Source organism: Dufourea novaeangliae, unplaced genomic scaffold, assembly GCF_001272555.1.
Source record: "Dufourea novaeangliae isolate 0120121106 unplaced genomic scaffold, ASM127255v1 scaffold146, whole genome shotgun sequence".
NCBI lineage: Eukaryota > Metazoa > Arthropoda > Insecta > Hymenoptera > Halictidae > Dufourea > Dufourea novaeangliae.
Window position 1 is genome coordinate 1,218,116 of NW_015374023.1, and position 24,931 is coordinate 1,243,046.

At 44.6% G+C, this 24,931-nt stretch overlaps 3 protein-coding genes across 3 annotated transcripts; all 3 read right to left on the reverse strand.

Annotated features, from left to right (window-relative positions):
• Positions 1–1,503: 1,503 nt before the first annotated feature.
• On the reverse strand, positions 1,504–3,800 carry LOC107189228. Its single transcript, XM_015577712.1, has 3 exons — positions 3,535–3,800; positions 3,160–3,335; positions 1,504–1,901 (listed from the first exon to the last, which is right to left on the reverse strand). The coding sequence occupies exons 1-3, from the start codon at positions 3,798–3,800 to the stop codon at positions 1,504–1,506; spliced, it is 840 nt and encodes a 279-aa protein (XP_015433198.1).
• An 8,645-nt stretch (positions 3,801–12,445) lies between these two features.
• LOC107189239 lies at positions 12,446–13,522 on the reverse strand. The gene is made up of 3 exons (XM_015577722.1): positions 13,196–13,522; positions 12,991–13,093; positions 12,446–12,795 (listed from the first exon to the last, which is right to left on the reverse strand). Exons 1-3 carry the CDS (start codon positions 13,520–13,522, stop codon positions 12,446–12,448), a joined length of 780 nt encoding a protein of 259 aa, XP_015433208.1.
• Positions 13,523–23,021: 9,499 nt separating this feature from the next.
• On the reverse strand, positions 23,022–24,931 carry LOC107189170. Its single transcript, XM_015577645.1, has 3 exons — positions 24,462–24,931; positions 24,297–24,400; positions 23,022–23,290 (listed from the first exon to the last, which is right to left on the reverse strand). The coding sequence occupies exons 1-3, from the start codon at positions 24,929–24,931 to the stop codon at positions 23,022–23,024; spliced, it is 843 nt and encodes a 280-aa protein (XP_015433131.1).

The following is a 24,931-nucleotide window of genomic DNA, read 5'->3' on the forward strand; positions in this document are numbered from 1 at the left end:
TCAACGATGATGCCAGGACATCGCAGGAAGGATCTTAAAAAAGGTTCTTGGCTTTGTTCGCAATCAGACTTGCCGGATCTTCGGCTGCATTACCGATTTCCCGGCCGTGTGCGTGGCTGTGGAAATGATTCACACGGCGAAAGCTAGGAGAGTCTCGCGGAATCGCGTGGACCAACCTCGTCCTGTGTCCAATTTCCTAGCAAGAGGAAGAGGGGGGGGCAGAGTTTCCGGTTCGACAGGCCGCGATCTTCGACGCCGGTCATTTTCTGCATCGCGATCCATGTTGATGGTAGCCTGGTCACGCGTCACTTGCTCCCCGATGAAAACGTCGTTATTATATCTGGCCCCGACGATTCGACGTCGAGACATTAGCCGCGGAATGCAGGTTACCGACGTCCGAAGTTTCGCGTATCCGGGGCTATGCCTTGCTCGCGTACCACCTACCGGTTATCTATGCAGAGGTAATGAAGGTGTTTTGCAAAAGAATAACTCTCGGCGTGGCTTTTACGAGCTATCCGTACGACCATGGAACGGGACTGGGTCAGCAGTGACACAGGAGGATTTTTCCACGATATGGTTTACGAGGGGACGTTTTCGTGGAATGCAAAACCAATGGAATACGATTTCGAGGCAACCGAAGGCGTCACGGGAACGACGATGAGGATCGAGCTCGTTCTCGTTCGTAAAGCTTCACGGTTCGCTGCGCTCTTTGTGGTCCTCTTTTCTGTTTCCACTTGAAAATAAAGGATAGACCTTATCAGGATGTACTTTCTACGAGCTGCTGGAAGGAATCCCCGTGTTTACGCGTCGCTCATTAAAGTCGTATCTGGTTCATGTATCAATGGATACGTGTGGTTTATATATATGCTACTTTCACTCGTTTTCATAAATATCAGCCGCCACTACAGCGGCTGGTGTATACAGACAGCTCATGTGGGAGAGGATATTTTTCTTTCGTCTGTGTGGCACACGAGTGCAACGATAAAGGGTCGCATCATTTTGATTTCTTTGGGACTGGACGCCTGCCAGGCGCACGCCATCACTTTATTACAAAGAACAACGGAGGCAATAACAAATAGCACACGATGGTCGAGTAATCAAATAAATACTAAGTCGTGTTAGCCGCAGGGGAATAAATAACAAAGTCTCGGGTAGCAATGTTATACATTGTGAACGAGTATCCCGACGAGGCACTGGTTCGTGGAACAGGAAGACGATAGAAGAGGATTAGATACGAGGTACATGGAACAATGAAGAGGACGAGAAAAGAGGATTAAACAAGAGGTACATGGAACAGGAAGAGGGCAATATAACAGGAATAGGTAGGAGAGTCTAAAACGATAGGAACAATAAATTAGTGTATAAAAATAGATAGTAAGAAAGGGTTGGAGAGAGAAAGGGGGGAGAAGATCAGACATGGATGAATGCTAGAGAAACGAAAGGGAAGAACGAACGAGGACCAGGTGAAAGTAGGAATGGGGAGAAATATTTCTATCGGACGCTTCATGCTTGTGGTTGTGGTTGATGGGCGCGATAGGCCATCTCGTGAGCGTCCTGCGGCAGACTTCTAGCCCAGCCGTGTCCACTGCTGCCGCCTGAGTAACCGCCGCCATAGTCAGCGCCACCACCACCGTAACCACCGCCACCGTGGCCTTCGTCGTGGCTGACTACGTGGCTGTTGCTGTGATGGGGATGCGAGACGACCTCGTAGGTCACGTGCTTTCCGCTCGAGCTGAGCAGCTTCTTCAGTCCAATAATGGCGGAGATCACCAGGGCGATCTTACCGACCAGCAGGGCCTTTCCAGCGATCGCGGCGATCGCCCCGAGGGCCAGGGGCAACAGGGCTGCAGCCTTTAACGCCAGGGCCATCATCAGCGGGCCGAGAATTTTCTGGGCCTTCTCTGTAATCGTTTCAATTAATCGTTAGTCGAGTTGTACCCCACATGGGAACAGGATCATTCAAGGGGATCCTCTACGGTCGATAATTCAGACTCCTAGAACCGTTCAACATGAAGTGTCCAATTTACGCGAGAAGCTACTTGCTCCGCTAGTCGCCTCGTTCCAACGCATAATCCTCTTATACCTAATTTACCGCTCAAACGCGTGCACGCTTGGCGTACCATAGCCGCGATTTCTCACCGATTACGGTCCGTATAATCCATGCATGACTGTCATTTCTGACGAGGAACTGTATATGTATGAATGAGGATTTCTCACGAAGGTGCCGGTGGAACGCGCTGCAGGAACACGACCCGACCTTTCTCAGGATGATGGTGATGATGTTGTTCGCTGGGTTTACGAGGGAATCCTCGAAGTGGAATAGGCGAAGGTCAAGAAGATGTACCCCCCGCGCGCACGGGATGGAAAGTATGTCAAAAATCTCGAGATATCTCTGAGAGATCTATCGCTGTCTCTGTTCCCGTGTAAACCCTCTCCACGCGTCGCCGGAGGTGTTCTCAAGGGGAAGCGGAACCAGTTCCTCAGTGGGTCAACGTCTCGCGATCAGCTTCCCCCTCCTACCCTCCCGGGGTCGTCGTCGTCGTCGTCGTCACCGTTGAATAGAACGACGACGAACACGGTTGACACCGACTACGTGAATTCCAGTTACCAGCCCGTGAACGAGAACGTTAATTACTGCCCCGGATAATTGGGTGATTACAATGCCCCCCATGGGTCGGAAGTAGCTACATTGTTCCTGGATCATTCTGATTGTTCCTGGTTTAATTGAGACGAATAATCGTGCGAAGTAATTGAACGTCTTGGAGAACTATGGTGAGAAATTGCCGGTTGAATTGATCGGCTAATGATTCGGGGATTCGGAATTGTTTAACCTACTTCATCCTGTTATTACAGTAAATTATCGATGAGAGTCCGAAGGCTCGTTTGACAAGGAGAGATCCCGAGGTGTGACGCTGACTTTTTCATGAGATTTAGTACAGTGATAGAGCATGGAATTTTGAAGCTAACGATTTTTCTTTCAGCCACATATGGACATTAGTTTATGAACTGTTTAATGTTCAGTGTTGAGCAACCTTTAAACACTCATCGATGATTCACTGTAGTTCGAATATGGTAAAAGAAGATTCTACTTGGAAACTTGGAATAATGTTTTCAAGCTTTGGGTTTCTTTTCGGATAACGATCGAATATTTATACTCACTCTTTTTGCCACGGCTTTCGACAGCGTTGTCGGTGATGTCCTCGAAGCTGCGACCAGCAGACTCGATGGCTCCGAGGATGTCGGTGCCTTTAAGATCGACCTTGACCGTGTGTGTCCTCAGGAATCTTCCCAGTCTATCGAACAACAGCGTCTCTAAGTCGCTGGACTCGATGGACCTGCAAAAACGCAATTTTCCATTAATATTAATACTTCATGTACCACATAATACCGTCAATGTCAAAATAGAAATATGCCAGTAAAAGAAAAATATCTAGTGCACACAAGAAAAGTATTCTATCCCAGAAAATCAAAAAGATACGGTCAAACAATAATTACGACACGTGTATTCACGAGTGTTGCGAAATAAAAACCGACCTAGGCGCGCCTTCCTCGGCGTTCGATGTCTTGACCACCGTGATTCCTTCCGTGAGCGTGATATCCTCCTTGTCAGCGAGCATTTTGTCCATGTACGAGAATACTTTGTACTTGATGCAATTGATCGACTCCTTCTTCAGACAGTCGCTGTAGATGGTAGCCATCAGGTCATTCTCGGTCCCGCCGGGTTTCTCGTTCGCCGGGAGCGTGAGGGCCGCGGCAAACACCGGAAGTAGCCAAAGAACGGTCACAGTGTACTTGGTCATGTTGTCCGGTCAATCGATATCACCGGCACGGTACGATGAAACAGGTGCGAATCGATGCGCCGATACTTCCTCGTCGTTTATCCTTTGACGGTGTCCTCTATTGGCTCCACAGGCCTGTTTGTCGGCTGCCTCTGTCTGTTTTGCGGCTCGGTGAACGTGGACGCCAGGATGCGTCGATCGAACCTCGTGTGTTACATCCAAAAGAGGTTGCATTGCTTTTATACCGAAGTATCGCACGAAGGGGAGACCTCGTGAGCCACGGGCCACCGAGAGTTCGCGTTCGCTTGGTGCGCGCTCTCTCTCCGACCGCGCTCTCTCCCCTCCCCCTGTGTTGTGTCTCTGATGCTCGTCTCCTCGCCGCCTCTCTCCTATCCCTCTCCGTGTCGACGGGGTCCTCTCAGGGGTCCCTCTCTACGATGGGCCCTCCTCTCCCTTTCGGGCATCCCTCTCCTTCGTTTGAACAGGCATTATTTCGGCAGGGCAAAAAGTTCCCGCTCTAAGCGACCGCCACGGCCTAGGGAGGAAGGGGAGGGAGGGGGACGGGCCCTGAAGAGATGGGACCGACGGATGGGAAATAGGAGAGGGACGCACTTGCATTTTCTTTCTCGTTCTCCTCGTCTTCCGCTCGACGGACACCTCGTTTCCCTCTTTCTTACCGTCGCCTGCAGCAGACCTACTTCGGGCGTCCATTAAGGTCCGATGGTAGAAGGGAGACCCCCCATCCCCCCTCTCCGGCCGCAGGGGCCCGCTCCTCGAATGAGATTCAATGAGGGAAATCTACGGCTGAGGTCGTGGGGAAGGATATACAACGACGAACAGCTCCCTTGTGATTTCTCGCACGACTTCCCGCGTGTGTCTCGCGAATTGCCATGCTATTATTCACCATGAGAGTGGTTTCCCCGTGGTCCCGGGCGACACCCTTTATTTTCTTTCTTTCCTCGTTGCTTCTGCATTCGACGAGCATCGCGGCCGTAAATTCGCGAGGTCGACAACGTGTGGCCATCCGAGGCAGGGTCACGACCGACGGGAGAATTTTTCTGCGGGAGTTGTCATCGTTTTCTCCGGAAGGAAAACGTTTCTATAACCTGTTTCTTCGTTCGAGTCGTCCCGATAATACGCATTTCGCGTTGAATTACGTTCTGCTCTGCGATCGCGTGCCGATGTTTAACGCGCGGGGACTGATGCGACCTCCTCCTCAGCACGCGTTCAAATCGTCGAAATTACCGGAAATATCAATTGCTTGTAATTATGTTTCACGACTTTATTACACCGATACTGTAAGTACTATCCATTTAAATGTTGTATTCCACTGTGTTATTTACAATTCTGTACCTTAAAAATTTGAAACTTCGTACAATCTTCAACTCAATTGGAAGTGTCCACAGAGTCTTCTCAAAAGACCTCATCAAGACAACCTTTCGGAGTATTTATTTTGTGTCAACTGAATTTTACTGCATCACTAGAGTACCATAAATTGAGGTATCTTTAACTCAGTTAGAGGTTTGGTTCCAAATTCAAAAAATGATTATTTCCTATTTCCAAAATCTTTCGCCGGTATTTTTAAATGAAATACCTTCTCACATTTAACGTAACAATTTTCAATGCTGCAAATTCGAAAACGATCATTTTCCAATCGAGTCAAAGTTACCCCAACTTGAGGGTACACATAAAAAAAATAAATCCCATCAGCAAGAACCTGCGAAGGTACATTGGTGTCCGCTATAAATCGCTTGATCATTAATTGTCGCAGGCACATCGACGCGTCCAAAGGAAAAATTCGTCGGTAGATGATGGACGCGAGGATATTATCTCGTAAACGGGGTCGCTCACCCATTTACAACTGGGTCGAGCGTCGGTCGTTCAATTTCGGCTCCCCTATCTCTCTTTCCACCTGCCTCCATCTCCCCTCGATCCATTCCATTTTTTCGATCCTCCGTCTCTCTTCTGTCTGACCGCCAGATAAAGAGAAGACACGTTTCCCCCGGTCCCCTCCAAGTTTCGGGGATCAAGATCGTGGCCCGGGTCCACGAGAGCGAACGTCGCCCCGGGCGGAATCATCCACCTGACGCTTCGACGCGCGTTTTCGTGGCGCACATACCTGTGGAACAAAAGCGAAACGCTTCGTGTCGTCTCAAAATACATGTACACTTAGGAGCAAACTCGACTACCACTAGGGGAAAAATTGACGTAGAAGGGCCTTCTAGCACTTGATAAATTTATTTCAAGTACTGAAATAAATGTTAAAATGCATGGTAATTTGGCATCAATTTCAGGAAGTTCCGAATTCAAATGGTAGAAGGCCTTTTCCCTACGCAACGGTTTTCCCTGGCGGAAGCCAAGTTTGCTGATGGGTGTACACTTAGGAGCAAACTCGGGTTCCACTAGGGGAAAAAGTGACGTAGGGAAAAGGCCTTCTACCATTTGAATTCAGAAGTTCCTGAAATTTATGCCAAATTACCATGCATTTTAACATTTATTTCAGTACTTGAAATAAATTTACCAAGTGGTAGGAGGCCCATCCACTAGGGGAAACAGTGACGTAGGGAAGGACCTGCTGCTATTTGGTATCGAGAATTATTGAAATATGATTAAACATTTATTTTAGTATCTGAAATCAATTTACCAAGTGTTAGGAGGTCTATTCCCTACGCCACTTTCTTCCCTAGCGTAAGCCGAGTTTGCACGTCAGTGTACACGGTCGAACCTGAGATGCAATTTACGGGGAGGGTGAGGGGAATCATGGATGGGAAAACGGTTTCTAGCGCGGCTATCGGGGACGTTTTAGTTAGAGATCGACGCAAACCAGCAGAGGGGAATCCGAAGGTTAAAGAGCTCGCCGCCAGCAGAGAGGAGCAGACGCGGCAGGCACACTTTCGGGCCGATCAAGAAAGTCGCCGAAAGTTCGAAATGCTTCTCGAGCTCATCGAAAGTTCCGTCCGTCGGGATCGCGCACGTGTGCGCTGAAATCGACGAAGAGAGAGAACGATCGTCGTGGGGATAAACCTGTTACGGGGTACAAAGAGCCCTTTCCTGGTCGTCGAATTAGACGTTGATCAGATGGACATCGACGGGGACAAGAGACAGACCTCGGCTGAAACGCAACGAATTACGGGACGCACGATGGCACGGAATAACGGTCGGTTGGATGATTGTTTCGAAACGCGCTCGTTGAAGTTCAAGGTGTAGCCGTGAATCTGAGGCACCTCGTGATCCGGGGACAATGTCGCCGCGGTGAGAGTCACCATCCTGTCTGTGCACCTTGACTCTCTGAACGAACGGGAACGTTTACTGTTTCTTTGGATGTTCTTTCCTTTTTTTTTTTTTTTGGTAGAATTATCTGCAATCAGAATGCTAGTTATTCTGTGAGCCGATGTGCTCAGTTGACCCTCTAACGCTCAGTGTTGCAACCGATGAGATACTCATTTCAAAGGTGCGTCGATTTCTGTCGCTGGTTAATATTCTGTTAGCGAGAATCCGTAGTTCCATTCGAGTGAATTATGTCACGACGTTTTTAGTTGAGATATCCAAATATTGTATAAAAAAATGTGAAAAAAAAATAGATCTGTCCACCATGTTTCTAGATCATCCGAAGTTAATCTTAGGAACATCCTAGAGATGTTCAAAATGGACGTAGGATATTCGGGGATAAACTGAAAATGAAATGGACGTCCTCATAATTTTGAAATAACGATTTAGGGCCTGGGCGTTAAAGGGTTAAGTATTGGATGCCCTTGGACCCTCGATCCGCCAGCCAAAAACAGGTGGATCTGGGACATTTTTGACCCACATTGAAAGTTTAAATACTAGAAATCATCCAGTATCGATTATGACATTGGACCAGAAACATGGGTCAAAGGTGACCCGACTCGACAATAACCTTGAGACTTTAACCTTGTAGCAGGTCTGTTGGCCATGTTTCTTCAGATGAAATTGATTTTAAATGTAATTTCCTGTTATTACACTTAGAAATGATCTATTTATAACAGTTCTATTTCAACACGGCAATACTTACGCGGGAAACTTAGAATTCGCGGTCGTCAGTGGATTAATTAGCCATTAGAGGACGTGGTCTAAATATGGGCTGCCACTTTTACTTCAGGACTTATTACCACATCTGTCGAAGACTTTAAAGATGTAACACTTCAATGTATCTAAACCATGTTTGCTTTATGATATGGAATTAAGATGAACTTCTTTTATTTTCGAGTCGTAGTTTTGCATTACTAATGACGAAGCACCTAACGTGACTCTATACAGGGACTTGCAGATTTGTTCACAAGTTACTTTCAATTCTACCATTCGTCTATAACAAATTCCCCTGAATTTTAAATCAAAATTTACGGTTCGATATATGTTTCGCGAGTAGATTCAACCAGCCCATGTTTAGACTCCAACTATTTCGACCACTCGAAAATATTCGAGTACTCGAATGTTCTCAAGTGAACTAGTATTCGAATTTCCTCAACACAAAATGTCAATGTCGTGCGTGGGCGGTCGAATAAAAAGAAGAAAAAAAATAATAATTCGTCCGACTTCCAATCGCACGACCGGAAAAGGACGGTTCCCCGGCGATCATCCGTCGAAAGAATCCGTGTCGCGCTTTTACCAGATTTTACAGTGTTGTATACATATGTATATATCGTGATTCGAATCGCCTGGCGATCGGGCACGACGAACGGAGGGGGAAGGCGACTGTCGATGTCCACCGGTTGACATTAACCACTATCGAACCGGCTGGTATGCCGGCTAATAAGGCACTAGGAAATCCAAGCGGGCGGACAAAGTGGTAGGGAGAGTCCAAGTAACCCAGTGACGCATGAGAAACCGTCTTGGAGTCTAATCGTGACGTGAGAACCGTACCGAGATTTAGATACGAGCCGTAGAAGCCAAGCTCTCGTTCGGCCCACCGTCGCTTTAACTTTACGACTCTCTAATAATGAGATACGGACACGGTCAGCCCGCGCTATGAACGTTACGAGCACGGTGAAATTCCGCTTTTGTGAATCCAAAGAAAGCCTCTCTATTCATCCGCCAACGGATCCGTGACGACGGGGCGCAGCGCCAATTTTCATGGGCGCCTCTTTTTTATTCTACCCTCTCTGTCTGTCGGCCCAGTTTTACTTCGGGATTTTTAACGGTCGTTGCATTGTTCTGATTTTGTTTGTCCGTGTTTTCCACGACGTTAGATAGAGAAAAATTGGACGATTTATAGAACTGGTTGCTTATGGAATGAGACTTCCAGCTAAGGAGTTCTCGAACGCATCATTATGTCGTTACTACAGGAAATAATCGATGAGTGCTCGGAGACTCCTCGGAACTGACAAGAAGAGATACCCCGCTCTAACACTGACTTTTTAACACTAGAAGTACCCAACCATATTAAAATGTTATAACAATACACTTTTTTAGATCTTTTACAACTTTTATTATATGAAAGTAAAGAAATCAGTTAATTTATAAATTTGTAAATTTTCAAAAGTCGGTTATGTTTATTGACAGATAGAAATAGGTATACGTTTGTTGTCGGTAGTTTTAGTGTTAATGAGGTTTGGTGATAGAGCTTGGAATTCTGGAGCCAATGATATTTATATCAACCGCACATGGCCATTAGTTTATAAAATCGTTGGATTCCGGGTGATGGAATCTGCACGACAATTTTTAAAATAAAACTTCAACAGTAGTCATTTAACAGGTGGAAATTCTCGACCGTATATCCAAAAAATGACCTCGAGTAAATTATTAAAAAAAAAGAAAAACGTAATTAAGGACGTAGCTCTGATATTGGCGCAGATTGTTAAAACGCGTGCAACCGTAATTTCACCCGAATCATCTTCGTCATTTTCACTTCATTGTTCCTGCAGAAGGGTTAACGAGAAATTAACGAGCACGAGGGGCAAGTATTCAGGTTGCCAGAGGATTCGTGTCGACGGCTCGCGCAATAAGAGGCCCGGGTAGATAATACGACGAGACGCAACGAGACAAGTCGCCTGAATACCGTAGTCGCGATTAATGCACCGTGTCTCCCCTGCCCGCGTGACTTCGCCACCAACGAAAGTCCTCCTCTTCCTTTCGAAATAATTCCGCGGATGTTTCTTTTTCCCGCGGGATCCCTCAGCGATCCTGTCGCGGCACAGGCTGCAAGTAACGAGCCGTGACACTCGCGGTATTCCTCTCTTCTCCCCTGATTCGTTTCACCTTCGTTCCATTCGATATCGCGATAGCTTACGCGCCCGTTAATAAACATTCCCGTTTAATTCTGATTGTGCACCGTTTTTACTGTGCCAGTAATTTATCGTCAACTTTGAAAACAAAAATCAAAAGCTTAATATATATGGGGTGTGGTCATAATTACGGACGTTTTAAGCATATTACTACATGAATTTCATATTCTGAAAGTCAACATCTGGTGCTAAACAATTTCGTTTGTGTACAGGAAATTTTTTAAACAAAAAAAATTATATCTTTGTAATGTATTTAATTAAACAGAAATAGAGGTTTTTGTTAGTATTACGGAGCACTTTCAGTAGCTGAAGATGTGCCCTGTATTATTGTGTCTTTAAATGTCGGTTCTAACCTAGCTTTTGTGAGGTTGGGCTAGTTTGTTCCAAATATTGTTAAATTGTAGTATATCATTTAATTAAAAAAACAAGTAATTATGTAATAAATTTAATTGATGTAATATTACTGTAATTCACTCTTGGTTTAACGAAAATTAATTTATGGGTAAGACCCACGGAGGCTTCGTGTTACGGACAAGATTGAAAATGTTGTTTTACAGATTTTACTTAAAAGAAAAAATGAAAATATTCGTAGGTTTTCTACACAGTTTTATTATATACTACTGCGCGATGGCCCAGAAACGACGATGCAAAAATCATTTTTACTGGCAGCAGCATCATCGCCGAACGGAAGAAACCGGCAGTTTTACGCCAACCTCCTTTCCAAACCGCTTATTTTCCCTACTACATCGTGACTGCAGTAAGGACATCGGTCGCGAAAGATCAAGAATGACGAACGCGAGCCTCGCGACCTCCCGTCGTCAAACAACACACCCATCTTCGCTCCGACCGGATATGCACCTTGCCGGTGCACTTTCCCCTCGAACGGTGCGATTCTCGTTCGACACGACGATTTTCCATCTCGTCGACGGCCGAGATCGTAACACGAGGAAGTTGACCGGGCCGGTTTCGAGGCCGCGCACTTGAAATTTCGCCGGTGAAACAGCGAAAAAAGAAACCGTTTCGGAGGTTCCTGGAAGGTTGGAAAGTCGGCGAACCAAGCGCGTGATTTCTCTTTTCGCCATGGATCCGGGAGGATTTTCGACTTACGGTCGAGCCTGAATGCCTGCTATCGATCCTTCCATTTAATCGACTCACAGATTACTTACAGGCGCAAAATACATTTCGAATTGTGACGTTTTATACGGAAATCAGAAAAGATTTTTTACTGGTAGCCTGGGGCGAATACAGCTTATTGATCCTTCTATTTGTTTAATTAACTTAAAAATAGGTACTATCGTTTTGAATACAAATTTCAAATCGTGATGTTTATAAATCAATCCTGGTGGCAGGACCCTTTTATTAATCGTTTTATCTGTCTGTATAACCTAAAAATAGCTACTATCGTTTTAAATACAAATTTCGAATTGCCAACGTCTATAAGAAACTGTTGTGCACGTTGTAAGAATGTCCGAGGAGTATTTAACGATAATGGAAATACAGACTTGTAGACAGTAATCGCATAGAGTGATGGAATGTATATTATGTCGGTGATGGATGAAACGTGAATAGTGAGAAAGGAATGGCAATTAATATTATAATTTAGTACCATCTTACTGGTGACTTTAATGCTCGGGGAAGCGACCGCGGTGATTCCAACGCCTGGAAAACGAGCGCATGCGGTGACTTCGACGCGTGGACGGTCGTAACCGCGATGATTTCAGCCGCATGTTGGGCCTAATTTCGAAGAGTAAAATGGAAAATTGGTAGACTGGTGAATGGAATTAAAGCTTCTGTTATTTTTCTAAAAATTGTATTTTCACTGAAGAATCGGTGTTACAGAGCATTCAGTGAGGAGTATTTGAAAGGGAGCTTCGTTTAAACCGTACTGGACTAGATGGTCATTCAGTTGCGATGAGGGGAGCAAAGACAAAAAAAAAACAAAAAAAAACAAATGTGGTTTGTTTTAACGTTGTATCATATCGCGGGCGGACGTCGTAGCCGCGACAACGATTTCTGTTATACACTGAAAAGAACGGTATTATTACGTTGCGACTAGCCTCTGTGTTTTCATTTTTGATTCTGTATACGTCGTTTTCTCTGGTCTCGTTCTATTCGTACACGCATACCTCGACGATTTTACAATACGTATTATTTACATCGGTCCGCGGGCTAGCCCGCTTACTATTAGAACATGATAAATAAACAAATAAATATACCCTACTGATCGGAATTGGGGAGGGGTCTAGGGGATCCTCTCGAGCGATTTAGCTGACGATCGGAGACCAATTGAATGGAACATCGAGACTTATAGATCGACGAGAGAGGGAATGAAGAGAGAATAAGGAAAAGGAATGAAGAAAAGGGAGAACAGAGGAGGATAACAAGAATGGGAGAACAGTTTACATTGATGATACTCCTAGGAGATTAATGATGGTAGCCGGAATAGGCTTGGCTCTGCGCGTAGCCGTGACCATCGTCCCAGGAACCGCCAGATGACCATCCACCTGATGAAACAGGGGCGGACCATCCACTGGAGGACGATGCTGGTCCGCTGCTCCAGCCGTGATACGGAGTGACATCGTGGGATCCTTTCGACCAGAGGGACTTCAGTCCAATGAACGCAGAGATTGCGAGGGAGATCAGGGAGACGACGATGGCCTTCTTGGCGATGAAACCAGTCACGAAGTAAGCCAGGGTGGCCAGGGCTCCGATTTTCGCTTTCGCGGCGAGCAACAGCGGTAGCAGCTGCCTCAGCTGCTTCTTCTTGCCTCGGCCTAAAAGACATCGAACGTACACATTAGTTGAAATATGTCTGAGAGGAACATTATCAAGTACTTTATAAAAATCATTCGATATGATCTTAGAGTCGAGCAGACCATTACTTAACTATCTGCTACTATCTCTATCCATCCTTCAACTCCAACTTTACACTCTGTAATAATATTATCAATCTTGATAAATTAATTTACCTTCGACAACTAGATCGACAGCCTCGCGAACCTCCTCAGGTGCAGCCTCGCTGATGGCCCGAGCTGACGTACCGATTTTCTCGATGATAGGAGTGAAGTTGATCTATCGACAAGAGGTCATTATTGCATCAGAACAACCAAACGACGTGAATTGTTACGGATCAAAGACCGATAAAATTGTAAAACCAATTGTGCGTTTAATTACCCTAAGACTGCGTCCAGCAAGGAACTCTCCAGCCTCTTCGGTAACGTAATTCACAAGAGCATCCTGCCTCTCGGAGACACTGTTCGCGGTGTCGATCTCCTGATCGTAGACCAGCTCTTTGCCGGTACGCGAGGTTCGTTCCTGGCTCTTCACCAACGTAACACCACTCACGATCTCAAGACTCTCCGTGTCGAAGAGCTCCTTGGCACGCCTGTAGATGGTCTTCTGCACGCAGCCGATACTGTCCTTCTCCAGACAATTCTCGATCGTTTGACCGGCCGCGTACGCGAGCACGGCGGTGAACAGCACAACCGCGAAAAGCTTCATGATAAATTATTGTGATTCTCGTTCCACCGCAAGAATGCAAGACAGTTGAGAACTTAAAGGCACGCCGCGTGTCGATGAAAAACGTCTGTGTCTTGGAATGACGAAGGCCGGCCCTTATTCCACAAACCCGTCCCGTCGGTAGTGAAATTTCGTGTGGTCCATCGTACAATCTCTTTAGCTTATATTTGGCGGGCCCCTCCTCTACCGTCGCCTGCGTCGCCGCCCCACCGCGCCTCTTTTTTCTTCCTATTTGCCTCGCCGCCGTTGTGTCGTCACACAACACCGATGCCTCGTCGAGACGGGGCGTCTCGTGGGCCCGTGCGCGCGCGCGCTCGTTTAGTCAAGCGGCCTGACCGACGAAAGTATTCGCCCAATCGACTGCCTGGACACAGAGAGGTGTTTCTCCTTGTGTGTGACGAAAACGTCGCGTCGTGCACGCCGCCCATCGGGCCCAACGACGACCTGCGACCTGCCTACCAGGCCGGGTAAATACTGGCCCCGGGGCGAGAAATCTTCTTCGTTAGTTTGTTCCCTTTTATCTTTCGCCTAGGAAGTTTCCACGATCGTGCCCTGTTCCTTCGACATCATTGAATTCCAGGATGATCGAAATGGGCCCAATGATGATTTAGTTCGGTGACTATGAATAAGAAATCTTTTTCGTAGTTTTCTGTTCCCTTTTATTTTTCGCCTAAGAAGGTTCCACGATCGTACCCTGTTCCTTCGAGATCATTGAATTCCAAGATGATCGAAATGGGCCCAATGATGATTTAGTTCGGTGACTATGAATAAGGAATCTTCTCCATCGTTTGTATTCCCTTTTGTCTTTTGTCAAGAAGCTTCTACGTTCCTACCCTGTTCCTACGCGATCATTGAATTCCCAGATGATCGAAATGGGCCCAATGATGATTTAATTCGGTGACCATGAATAAGGAATCTTCTCCATCCCTTTATCTTTTGCCTGGGAAGTTTCCACGATCCTACCTTGTTCTTTCGTGATCATTGAATTCTGTGATAATCGAAATGGGCCCAATGATGATTCAATTCGGTGACTATGAATGAGAAATCTTCTCCATTGTTTGTGTTCCCTTCTATCCTTCGCCTAGGAAGTTTCCACGATCCTACTATAATTTATTAATATAGACATTCTGCGGTGAATCTAGAAATAAAGTACTAATGATTCATAGGTAAGTTTTACGACTGGTTCGAAAGAGGACAGACCGGAGAATCTTTTCCGGCACGACCTAGAATACCAAGATAACCTAGCCAGCGACTTAACAATTTCCTACACAAAATATATCATCAAACTCTCCTCGCCTACAAAGTTCCACAAAATCTACTATTTTCGCCCAATACATAAAAATCTAAAAGCCAACCATCGGAATTAAAAACAATCATAAAATCAAGCTGTTTAGTGTGATTAACGTCTCGAGTCTCATTCCATCCGTAAATTGCCCCATTCCCTCTGGTTCCTCTTCCCAGCGCTCTCTCCTGGAAGCGTCACGAGGCTCCTCCATTGGACAATTATCGAGGATCCTCCAATTAACGATCCCAAGGAAGAGATCGGTAAAACGTGTACAAGTGAGCAGCACTAAACGTCGCTGATAAGAACAAGGAGGGGAAGAGTGACGAACATTCCATAGAAGAGAGAAGAACCTAGCCTGGACAATTGTTCCAGACCCCTCTAGGGGTCAGTCACGAAATGTCCCATCGAATCGTGCAAGGAATCTGTTTGTTTCCGACGAAATTTCCACAGGAAACGGGCAGATACGCGTACTCTCTCCGCCGTGTGTCCGACATGAAACACGATCACCATGAATGAAAGAAAACTGGTATAGATCAGGCTCAAGCATCCCGGATCCGACCTTCATCGAGGCGTTCGTGCGCGCGCGCACCACTTTCTACTCTGACCCCGCGCGGCTCTCACGGGGCCGGCCGATAACGCCTCTTGTCGTTTTCGTTTCGTTCCTTCCGCCGTCGAAACGGTCACAAAGGAGAGTCGATAGAATTTCGGTTGCGAAATACAGCGTGTGTAGGTGCCAACCGTTGGAATTTTCGTGTGTGTGTGTGTGCGCGCGTGTGCGTGCGCGTGTGTGCGTTCGAAGCATCGAAATTCCGTCCGCGTGCAAACACGATGTGCTACCGTGACACCGTGACTCTTGTCGATAATCCGAGAACGTGGTTACGAGTGGGATTTATCGTGTGAACAACGAGATCTTTACGATTTTTTGGAATCGTAGAAATGCACGAACGACGCTTTTCGATTCTGGTTCAGTGGTGAAGAAATCTGGAGCCCTGGGCTTGGTCGGAGAAATTTTGTGGGGTTTGGTGACTGATAGGACGTTTTTTTATCGTCGCTTGATAAGTAGACTGTAGATTTTTATGGATTTATAGTGTCTCGTAAATTGGACAATTGGGTGAAACTAAAATTTTAGGGTAAAGCAACCAGTGAATCATATTTGAGATTAATAGTTGAATGTATTTATTTATTACTACAAAACAACTGTTGAAATTGCAATTACATTTATTTGTCTTGAAATTTTGATAAAAAATATTTTCATAGTTTTAAAGAAAATCATTTTAAAGTGCAAAAGTGTAAAAGTCCAGACTGCAACATTTCTGAAATATTTTTAATAAGAATTGTAATGTGTTGATAAATTATTAATAACTTTCTAGTAAACAACAATCGGTAGTTAAAACCTTTTGAAATTTACTCGGGATGGTGACTTTGATAACACAATGCCAAAGTCATGATCATCGGAGTGTGGCTGTTTCTCGAAAGCTCACCCATCGCGTCTAACAAGGCAAAAGGGCAAAAAAACTTTCCCCATTTTCCAAACTCAATTATCACGAAGATTCTCCGTTTAAGGGAAGTCGATGAATCAGTCGCGACGAAGCGTTTCGCACTTTCGTGTCGGCTGACAATCGCTTCGTAAAACGACCTCGATTCACCCCGAAACGGGAGAGACAAAAGGTCCCGACGTAACTCGGTTACCTGGGCTCGCATAATCGGCCGCGCGTGTCATCGTGGAAAAGTCTTCTGCGTCGTTCTGGGACACAATAAAAGCCGCCGCGTAATCAACGCTAATAAGCCGGAAGCTCTCACCGTGGGTTAATTCGACCATGGGGATAGAGGGGTCGGCCGTGACGACGGGACGTGAAGGGACGTCGATGAAAAGGAAATTCGCAGTGATCTTACGTCAGTGTTCATTCATCCTTTCTCGGTCGATGTCGGCCGCGCAACGCACGCCGTCTCTGTATCCTTTCGTCGATCCTTCGCTACCTACCTGACCGAGCCAGTTAAAAAGTAAAACCAAAGTTTCTCCTTTAACCGGAGGATCGAGAGACAACTAAGTGAAGCCCGTGTTACCGTGGACCACGCCCCACATCTTGGCTGGAAGGTGAAAATCACCGTGGTTTCACGAGAAATAGTGTAGCTCACGAGGATAATTGCATCGCGAAATTACAACCAACGCTCGAAAATCTGTCCTGGACATATTGGTAGACTTCTAGTAACGGCACGTACGACCCTAGTAGCACAAAAATATTGAAAAACTATCTTTTTAGCCACAATTTTTAATATGAAATAAATATTGTATACATATGCAGGAAATATAAAATACATGTTTCCAATATTAACAAGAGGTAGCCAGTTGCCTCAAATCGTAATAGTACATTCAACATGTTCAACGATATTTACAAAATATTCAAGTTGTAGCTTTGAATTTCTTTTTTTCAAATTTTTCTACTTTCTATTCATCCCAAAAATGTTAAAATCATATCCAACTGGTACGATCTTACAATAGTAGGTTGCTACAAAAGTATTACAGATTACAATAAAATCATGTGATTTAAATTACATACAAACTATCAAAGTCTGGGTACTTTTTAACGGTGGTATAGGTGTGGCTGATAGATCATGGTGAACGGATTACGTAAACTTTCCCCGTGAACGGTGGATCACTTATCTGGATCGACTTTTTGTTGCTACCGATGATGGAACATCCGATGATGATCACATAATAATCTCTCTGTTCCGCTGAGCTTGCTCGCCGCGATAAGGAATCTTAGCAAGAAAAACGCGAATATCGAGTCGGCAGCACTTTCTGACAGGTTGAAGTAAGATTTGCTACATTGATTAACCCGTCAAGTGAGGAGAATGGATCTATCCGCCGCGGCGAATCGATCTTATACGCCTTACACTTTCTGTATACAATTTAACGTCACAAAAATGGTCGTCATGTTACTTCATTTTAATAATATTATAAGCAAAAAATACACTTATTATCTTTAATTAACTTTAAAAATTGTGGACAATTCTTTTTAAGTCAAATACTTCACACTGCGGCGAGTGAACATCCTTTTTCTACTCGGACAACCGAAACAGTTAAGTTATCTTTAGGAATTTTTTCTTTAGGAATGTAATCAAATGCATTTTGTTAGTATTTATTGACCTATTTACAGATAACATAAAAAAATTGCAAAAATAATTTTATTATCATCTGCGCCATAGAAATACCTTTTTTGAGATGTCACTTCCATGCTACGAAAAAAATTAAAACAAAATATAATAAAATTATTTTTGCAATTTTTATTATTTGTAAGCAGTTCAATACATACTAACAAGATGCACTTGATTACATACTGTATTTCCGGAGGAAAAAATCCGTAAATATATCTTAATATTTTCAGTCATCAAATTAGAATGATTCTTTGTAGGGTTAATGTTTCGCAGTGTTATCCACTGTTTAACCCTTCATCTCCAAGTTATAAAGAAATTGGAGATAAATTTTTTTAACGTTCTTTAATCGTACGTTTAGTAAAAATAGTGGATATTGGTGAAGTTCACGTGCTTATTAGTTAATAATTAATCATTGCTGAATGTGATATCGATCGTGTTAATAAAGTCCACATAACTTTGCGTAAGAAAGTTCATTTGACGTATTTTCGAATTTGAGTCCGACGCGAAACGGTGTCAATGGACCACGCGAAGTTTCCCATGTCCAGAAGGTACGTCCACTTTCAGTTTTAGCGCTAATATCAGGCTGTCTCGTGACCGTCACGCGATAGAAAATTTAAAGTGGCGTTTTGCGCGTGGCGTTCGAAGCGATCTCCCTATTCTTGGTCATGCACAAACGATCGCCGAGTGAAATGTGAAATTACGGGAAAAATATGGTATTGAGCAGATCATGAATGACTGGCGTGGCCTAGAAATCTTTAACTTTTATTCAGACGTCGATTTAGTAATGTCTTTAAACACTTCAAATAATATCATTTCAGAAATGCTCAGGTACACATAAGCCAGGACTGGTTTCGCCCGGGATTTTTCGCGTTTCGCCTCTAACGATCGTTCCCGTGGACAAAAGTTCGCGCTCGTGAAATCACGAGACACTGCGTGAAAGTACGTAGCTCGACGGCGAAGTCGGTCAATAAAGTGTAGCGATCGACGCGCGACACGCGGAATTTTCCGCTTACCCGGTGAAAATACACCGTGATTCGGATCGGTATCGACGGAGAAAATATTCGTTGCGAGATCTCGTTGCCGAGATTGATCGATAAATTTCCCGTGGACGACGCACATTCGTCCTGAATGCAAATTTTAGCAATTCATACGCTCATTTAGCTGAAGAAATCAGAAATGTTGAATCTTGAAATTTATTTAAGTAGAAGTGGATAAAGGAAGAAATTTTTATCAATTTTAACCCTTTCATTCCCAAATAATTTCACAATTACAGAAAAATAATTTTTTTTTTTATAGTTTTATCTGGATTACATTTTATAACCATTTAATGTCATTTTGCAATCATTGATGTTTGGCAAATTCCTTTACTTTCATTACAGTTACGTATAATAATTTATATTATACAGTTATATATAATAAAATCCATTTAACTTACCTTTGATGAGTAAACTCTCTTAAATACCTGAAGAAAATTAAAACTTCATAAGCTTTTATTCTATTTCCAAACAGTGTTCATTGATTTGCAAAATTTAATCATTTCCTTATTCTAGTAACATAATTTACACATTTTTATATACATTTTACATTCACTGGCACATGTTCATTTACTGCTGCATCCACCTTACTTCCAAAAAATGCAAAAGAAAAATCGATATTTATATGGTTCAAACGATTCTTTACCTTTCTACTTCAGACACTAACCCGATTCTAGGAATACCCCCTTATTATCATGAAACAGTCGTGTTAAGATAAAGATTGACAATGATTCCCCGGTCGTAAACAAATCACGAATTCAGCTCTCCAATTCCGTCTCATCAACGATCGAACTGGGTCAGAGGTAGCAACCAATCTCAAGGTTGCAAAGACCCCGTTTCCACCCCCTGTACACCTTCGATCCCCCCCATCCTATCATCCCTACAAACTGTCCAAATTCTTTACAAAAAAATATCAAATTTTCTGTCACTCTCACCTCCGGTAGAATTAGAGAGTCAATCTCCTCGACATTCCGCTCTAACGCCTCGTTAAAGTACGTCGCGACAAGAATTTCTCGCTGTTGATCGTCTTCGTGGACACGCGAGCGGCCCGAAGAAAAAAATCGGCCAGACGCGATTTGAATTTCAAATTTCCGTCCGTTCGATCGGTAATGAGCGTGGAATGTAACGGGCTTCTCTCCCGAGATGGGATCGTCGTCTCAGTGGTGGAGGCTGCTGTGCCAGAAAACGTGATTATTAATAGGCGAACCGAAGCATTGGAACGGGGAAAAAAGGTGTGGGGCGAAGGAACGTTTGTTACCCGTCGTGTTGCAATCGACTGTGTGTGTGTCGTGTGTATTGACTGGAATTTCAAAAAGTAGAAATTTTCTGTTTCGACGGTGGGACCAATGTGTTATGCCCGTTACCAGGAAACTGGCCAGGGAAGAGGACACGCGCATACGGGCTGGTTCCGTCGATGTTCGTTCCGTTTCACCGAGGTCCATTCACGAAAACGGTTCTAACTTTCGTTTTCTCTTGGCGGGATGCTGGTGACGTCAACGCGGACCGCGCTCGAGTTTACGGCGCTATAAAAATTTAAACGTACCGTTGTGTCCGTCGGGGCGGCGGAGGGAGGACGAAAACGAAAGCAGAGCGGCCATTGTGGGACCGATATCGATACAACCCGGGATCGCTAAACCGTTGGGTACGATTTATTCAATGGGAGTGGTACGATTGATTGTGAGATGGAAGGGGAACGAAGGGAAAATGGTACTTTCCTTTTGAGAAATTGATATTTTCGGGATTTAATGTTTTATTTCGTCAACGAAGTGGTTGGAACGATTGACTGGGGAAGAGAAAGGGAACGAAGGGAAAATGGTACTTTCCTTTTGAGACGTGGATATTCTCGGAATTGAATGTTTTATTTTTGGTCAACGGTGTAGTTCGAACGATTGACTGGAAGATGGTAGGGGAACGATAGGAAACGGTACTTTCCTTTTGAGAAATGGATATTTTCTGAATTTCATTTTTTATTTGTAGAACGGGGTGGTTCGAGCAGTTGATTGTGGGACGAAAAGGGAAAAATGGTACTTTCCATTTATGAAATGGATGTCTGAATTTATTAATAATAATCCCCCTTGGGAATCTTTTTATTTACTTCGGTTATCGGTCTGATCGGTGATTGTGAAGGTAAAAAAATGGTAACTCAAATGAAGAAATTTCAAGAGAAATATCTCTAGTTACGGATAAACAATTCTGATCCAATGTGATACTGAAATTATTAAAGTAACGAATCACAATAACTTCGGTTGCTGTCCTCGGAGATCAGTGAGCGCAAAAATTGCGATCATCTTGAAGAAACAGAACAAGCTCGACTGCCGAGAGAAACGAAATAAATTATATACAAAATGGGCAAGTAGAGATCATAAATAGCAGTCAGATGTCAATTGATACGTTCTACAATATCGATGAATACTTCCAAAAGACATCAATTGTAAACAATAAAGAGCGAAAAAAGAAGAAGTATCTAAAAAAAAGAATCTTCTAGAAACGATCTCAATTACAACAACAAAATCTAACTCTGCAAAAGATGAACCTAAACACTGATGATAAATGGAAGGAAAACGGTCCGCCACGAAACGGTGAACAGCATCGTTGGAAAAACGATAATATGCTGTTCGCCGATCGCGACAACTCAGAAGACGGTTCATCGTCCTGATACGCCTGCGCAGAAGCCACGGCTTGTTCTGAGCCGATTTCAACCGGGATCTATCCGTTTTATGATATTCCAAACGTAAAAAAGGAAGCGCTCGGAATCTGTGCCAGTGGGTCTTGGCGCCCCCCCCCTACCCAGTCCGATACTTTTCCTCCCTCCAGGCTGTGTCCGTCCAGAGGACCCCGGTGAACGGGCCTAGGTCGACCAAGTAGTGGGGGAAGGACCGAGCGGAGGGGGAACACGGAGGAGAGGCCGCATAGAGAGAAAGATCCGTACACAGAGGCCAGCTCTCTCGACAGCGATCCCTCCGTTCCGCGGCTTTCTTTCGCGAGAATGACTCACAGATTCACGCCCCGTGTTTCAGTCGAGTTTTCCACCTGTTCAGCCGACTTCCATCGGGCTAGCAGCTTTCCAGGACACGAACGAGACGTGTGTCGTTTCGAATTACATCCTTTCCCACCGGCAAGACCAACGGGAGCAATTTTCAACGGGTTTCGGTAACGTAGGATAAGTAATTTAATTACGGCCACCAATTAACCGATCCCACGACCGGGAAATACGACGCTAATTGACGTAGAGCAGCACAAACTCTAACGCGCACTAGTCTCCCCACGAAGCGTCGTTTCACTTTGCACGATTTGTTGCACAATCGGGTGCGTGCTACTTCGCGTGGACACGGTTACCCATATAAACACGGACATCCGGATGGATCGACGGTTAGCAACCTGAAGTGTTTGCAGTTCCTCGCCTCGTTTCATGGCCGTTTAATCCGTTCGAATATGGGAGAGACCAAGGGATACGTTCGATGAATTCGTGGATCGACGTAGTATATGCAACGGTGCGATGCCACGGGCTCACGTTGGCACACTTTTCCCTCGTTCGATGTATCGACTTGCCCCCCACCCTCCCTCCGTTATGATCCCTCGTGGTTGACGTTCGTTTCGACAATAAATAGAACACACGACTTCTTTTTTGGTCAATGATTACGTATACTTTTTATTCGGGTTTCTAAATAAATACAAAAATAAAAGGGGCAGAGATGATTATGGTGATTATGAGAGAATAAATAAAGACGTATGTACTTTGGTTTCTCCAGCGTACGGTCCATTGTCAAAGTCCGTCGTCGAACGTACGAGTTTTATCACATTGCGTATACATCCCACCGTCACTTTCTACGAAACGTCCCAGTCACTGTCGTCGCGTCCGTGTGTTTGTGTCGTTTTGGTAACTGTCGATACGCGTCCCGGGTGCGTTGTGTGTGGGAGTGCATCTTCAGGATTCGGTCTGAATGTCTTCTACGTAACAGGGTTAACCGACGAGCTCCTGGTGATGATCTACGAAGAGCGAATGCAATCAGGACACCCGTGACTCGCCGAACAGATGAGAGTATGCTCTGTACGGCAGATCGTGGTCCTCATCGCCGAGGGACCGTTTTTTGCGATAATGGTGGTGGCCAACGTCCTGGGCGTATACCACGTGGTGGCCACCGCCGCTATCGTGGCCGCCTGCCAGTTTCTTCACAGCGACGATCAGCGAGAGCATCAGCGCCATCGCGGACACCATCAACGCTTTCATGGCCAGGAGACCGAGTGCACCCATTCCCATTGCCGCCATCATCTTGCCTGGAAATTTCGAGAACAGGGGGTCAGTCGATATCTAGGGATATTAGGGTGATCTGTTGACTCCTAAGTTTGGTGATTCCTAGGTCTAATCCTTAATCAGAGGGATTTTGTTTATGGAACTTGGATTCATCCTTAACACCTCTTGACCCAAAAGCTTAGCAGTAGGGTCTTTGCTCCTTGTTGAGTTCTTTTGAGGATTTATGATAGGATTAGGTCGATTGACTCCTAGGTCTGAGGACCTCAACGATAGGGATTTTCTTTATGGAACTTTGATTCATCCTTAACACTTCCTGACCCAAAAGCTTAGCAGTAGGGTATTTGTTTCTTGTTCAGTTTTTTTAAGAATGTACGATAGGACTAGGTCTGAGGACCTCAACGATAGGGATTTTCTTTATGGCACTTGGATTCATCCTTAACACCTCATCGTCCAACTTTGTAGTTAGAGTCTTTCCTTTTTGTTGAGTTCTTTTAGTGGTTTACGATTCTAACATTCTCAGCGGGTACGAAAAATTGATTAATAGGGTTTCAGATATTTCAGGTATTTAGATTAGATTTCTCACATGTTGGATTACCCAAAGTAATCTGTGGATTTTTATATAACACACTATCCTTCTTTTATATATCATTAAACACACTATCCTTCTTGTTTCACTTTATAATATTCATATTTTCAAATTTTGCAATTACTGTCCTTAACTCTGGAACTACCAAAGCGGTTGAAAATACTGGTTCGTAAACTCTGTCCCTTTTACCAACTTGATAGAAACAGAAACACATCCATCTCCGGTAGTTCCATAGTTAAATCAACATATTACTCAATAGAACTCATGAAACCAACAATGTATTGTAACTTTATTTACAGAAATAGTAAACCAACACTAGCAAAATCATACAAATTAAGATAGCGTTACCCTGTTATACCATTTCTGTAAATCAAGCCTACACATTGTTTACAAAGAATCTAAACTATAAAAGATTCAATGGTATTATAAATATCCCATCTTACCCATCATCAGCGCCATAATCATGTATCCCCCATCGCCTCCCTTCTTTTTGCCGCCACCCCCGCCGTATCCGCCGCCGCCACCGCCACCGCCATATCCTCCTGCCCTGCCTGAAACCAGAACACATCACTTAAGTAAATATTCCCATAATACACCCAGAAAAGTACTCCATCGAATTTCCCAGCGGACCTTGTTCAGCCGGCAGGCTCTCCTGAAAAGCTCTCTCGATATTCTGAGGCAGGAAGCTCGGTAGTTTGATTCTCAGTTCCCTTCCCTCCAAAAACTGCACCAATGTCCCCATGCCACCGAATCCCTTCATCAGCCTTCCCTTTCTATTTGGACCAGAACCAGGTACCTCCACCAGGCTAACACCATCGAAGATCTCGATATTCGGCTCTTTGCTGGACTTCTCCAACAGCTGTTGAACGATCTTTCTGACAATCCTGACCCCGTAACAGGAAACCGACAAATTCTTGTTGTCCATATTCGAGCATCCATTCGTGAGTCCAGACCATGTGTCCTTGGTCTCGTTGGTATCCACCGCGTACGAGTGTTCCACGAGCACGAAGACGATCAACAGACACATCGCCGACATCCGTCGATCCCCTAATCCAAGTGTCCTCCCGAACCAATCCAT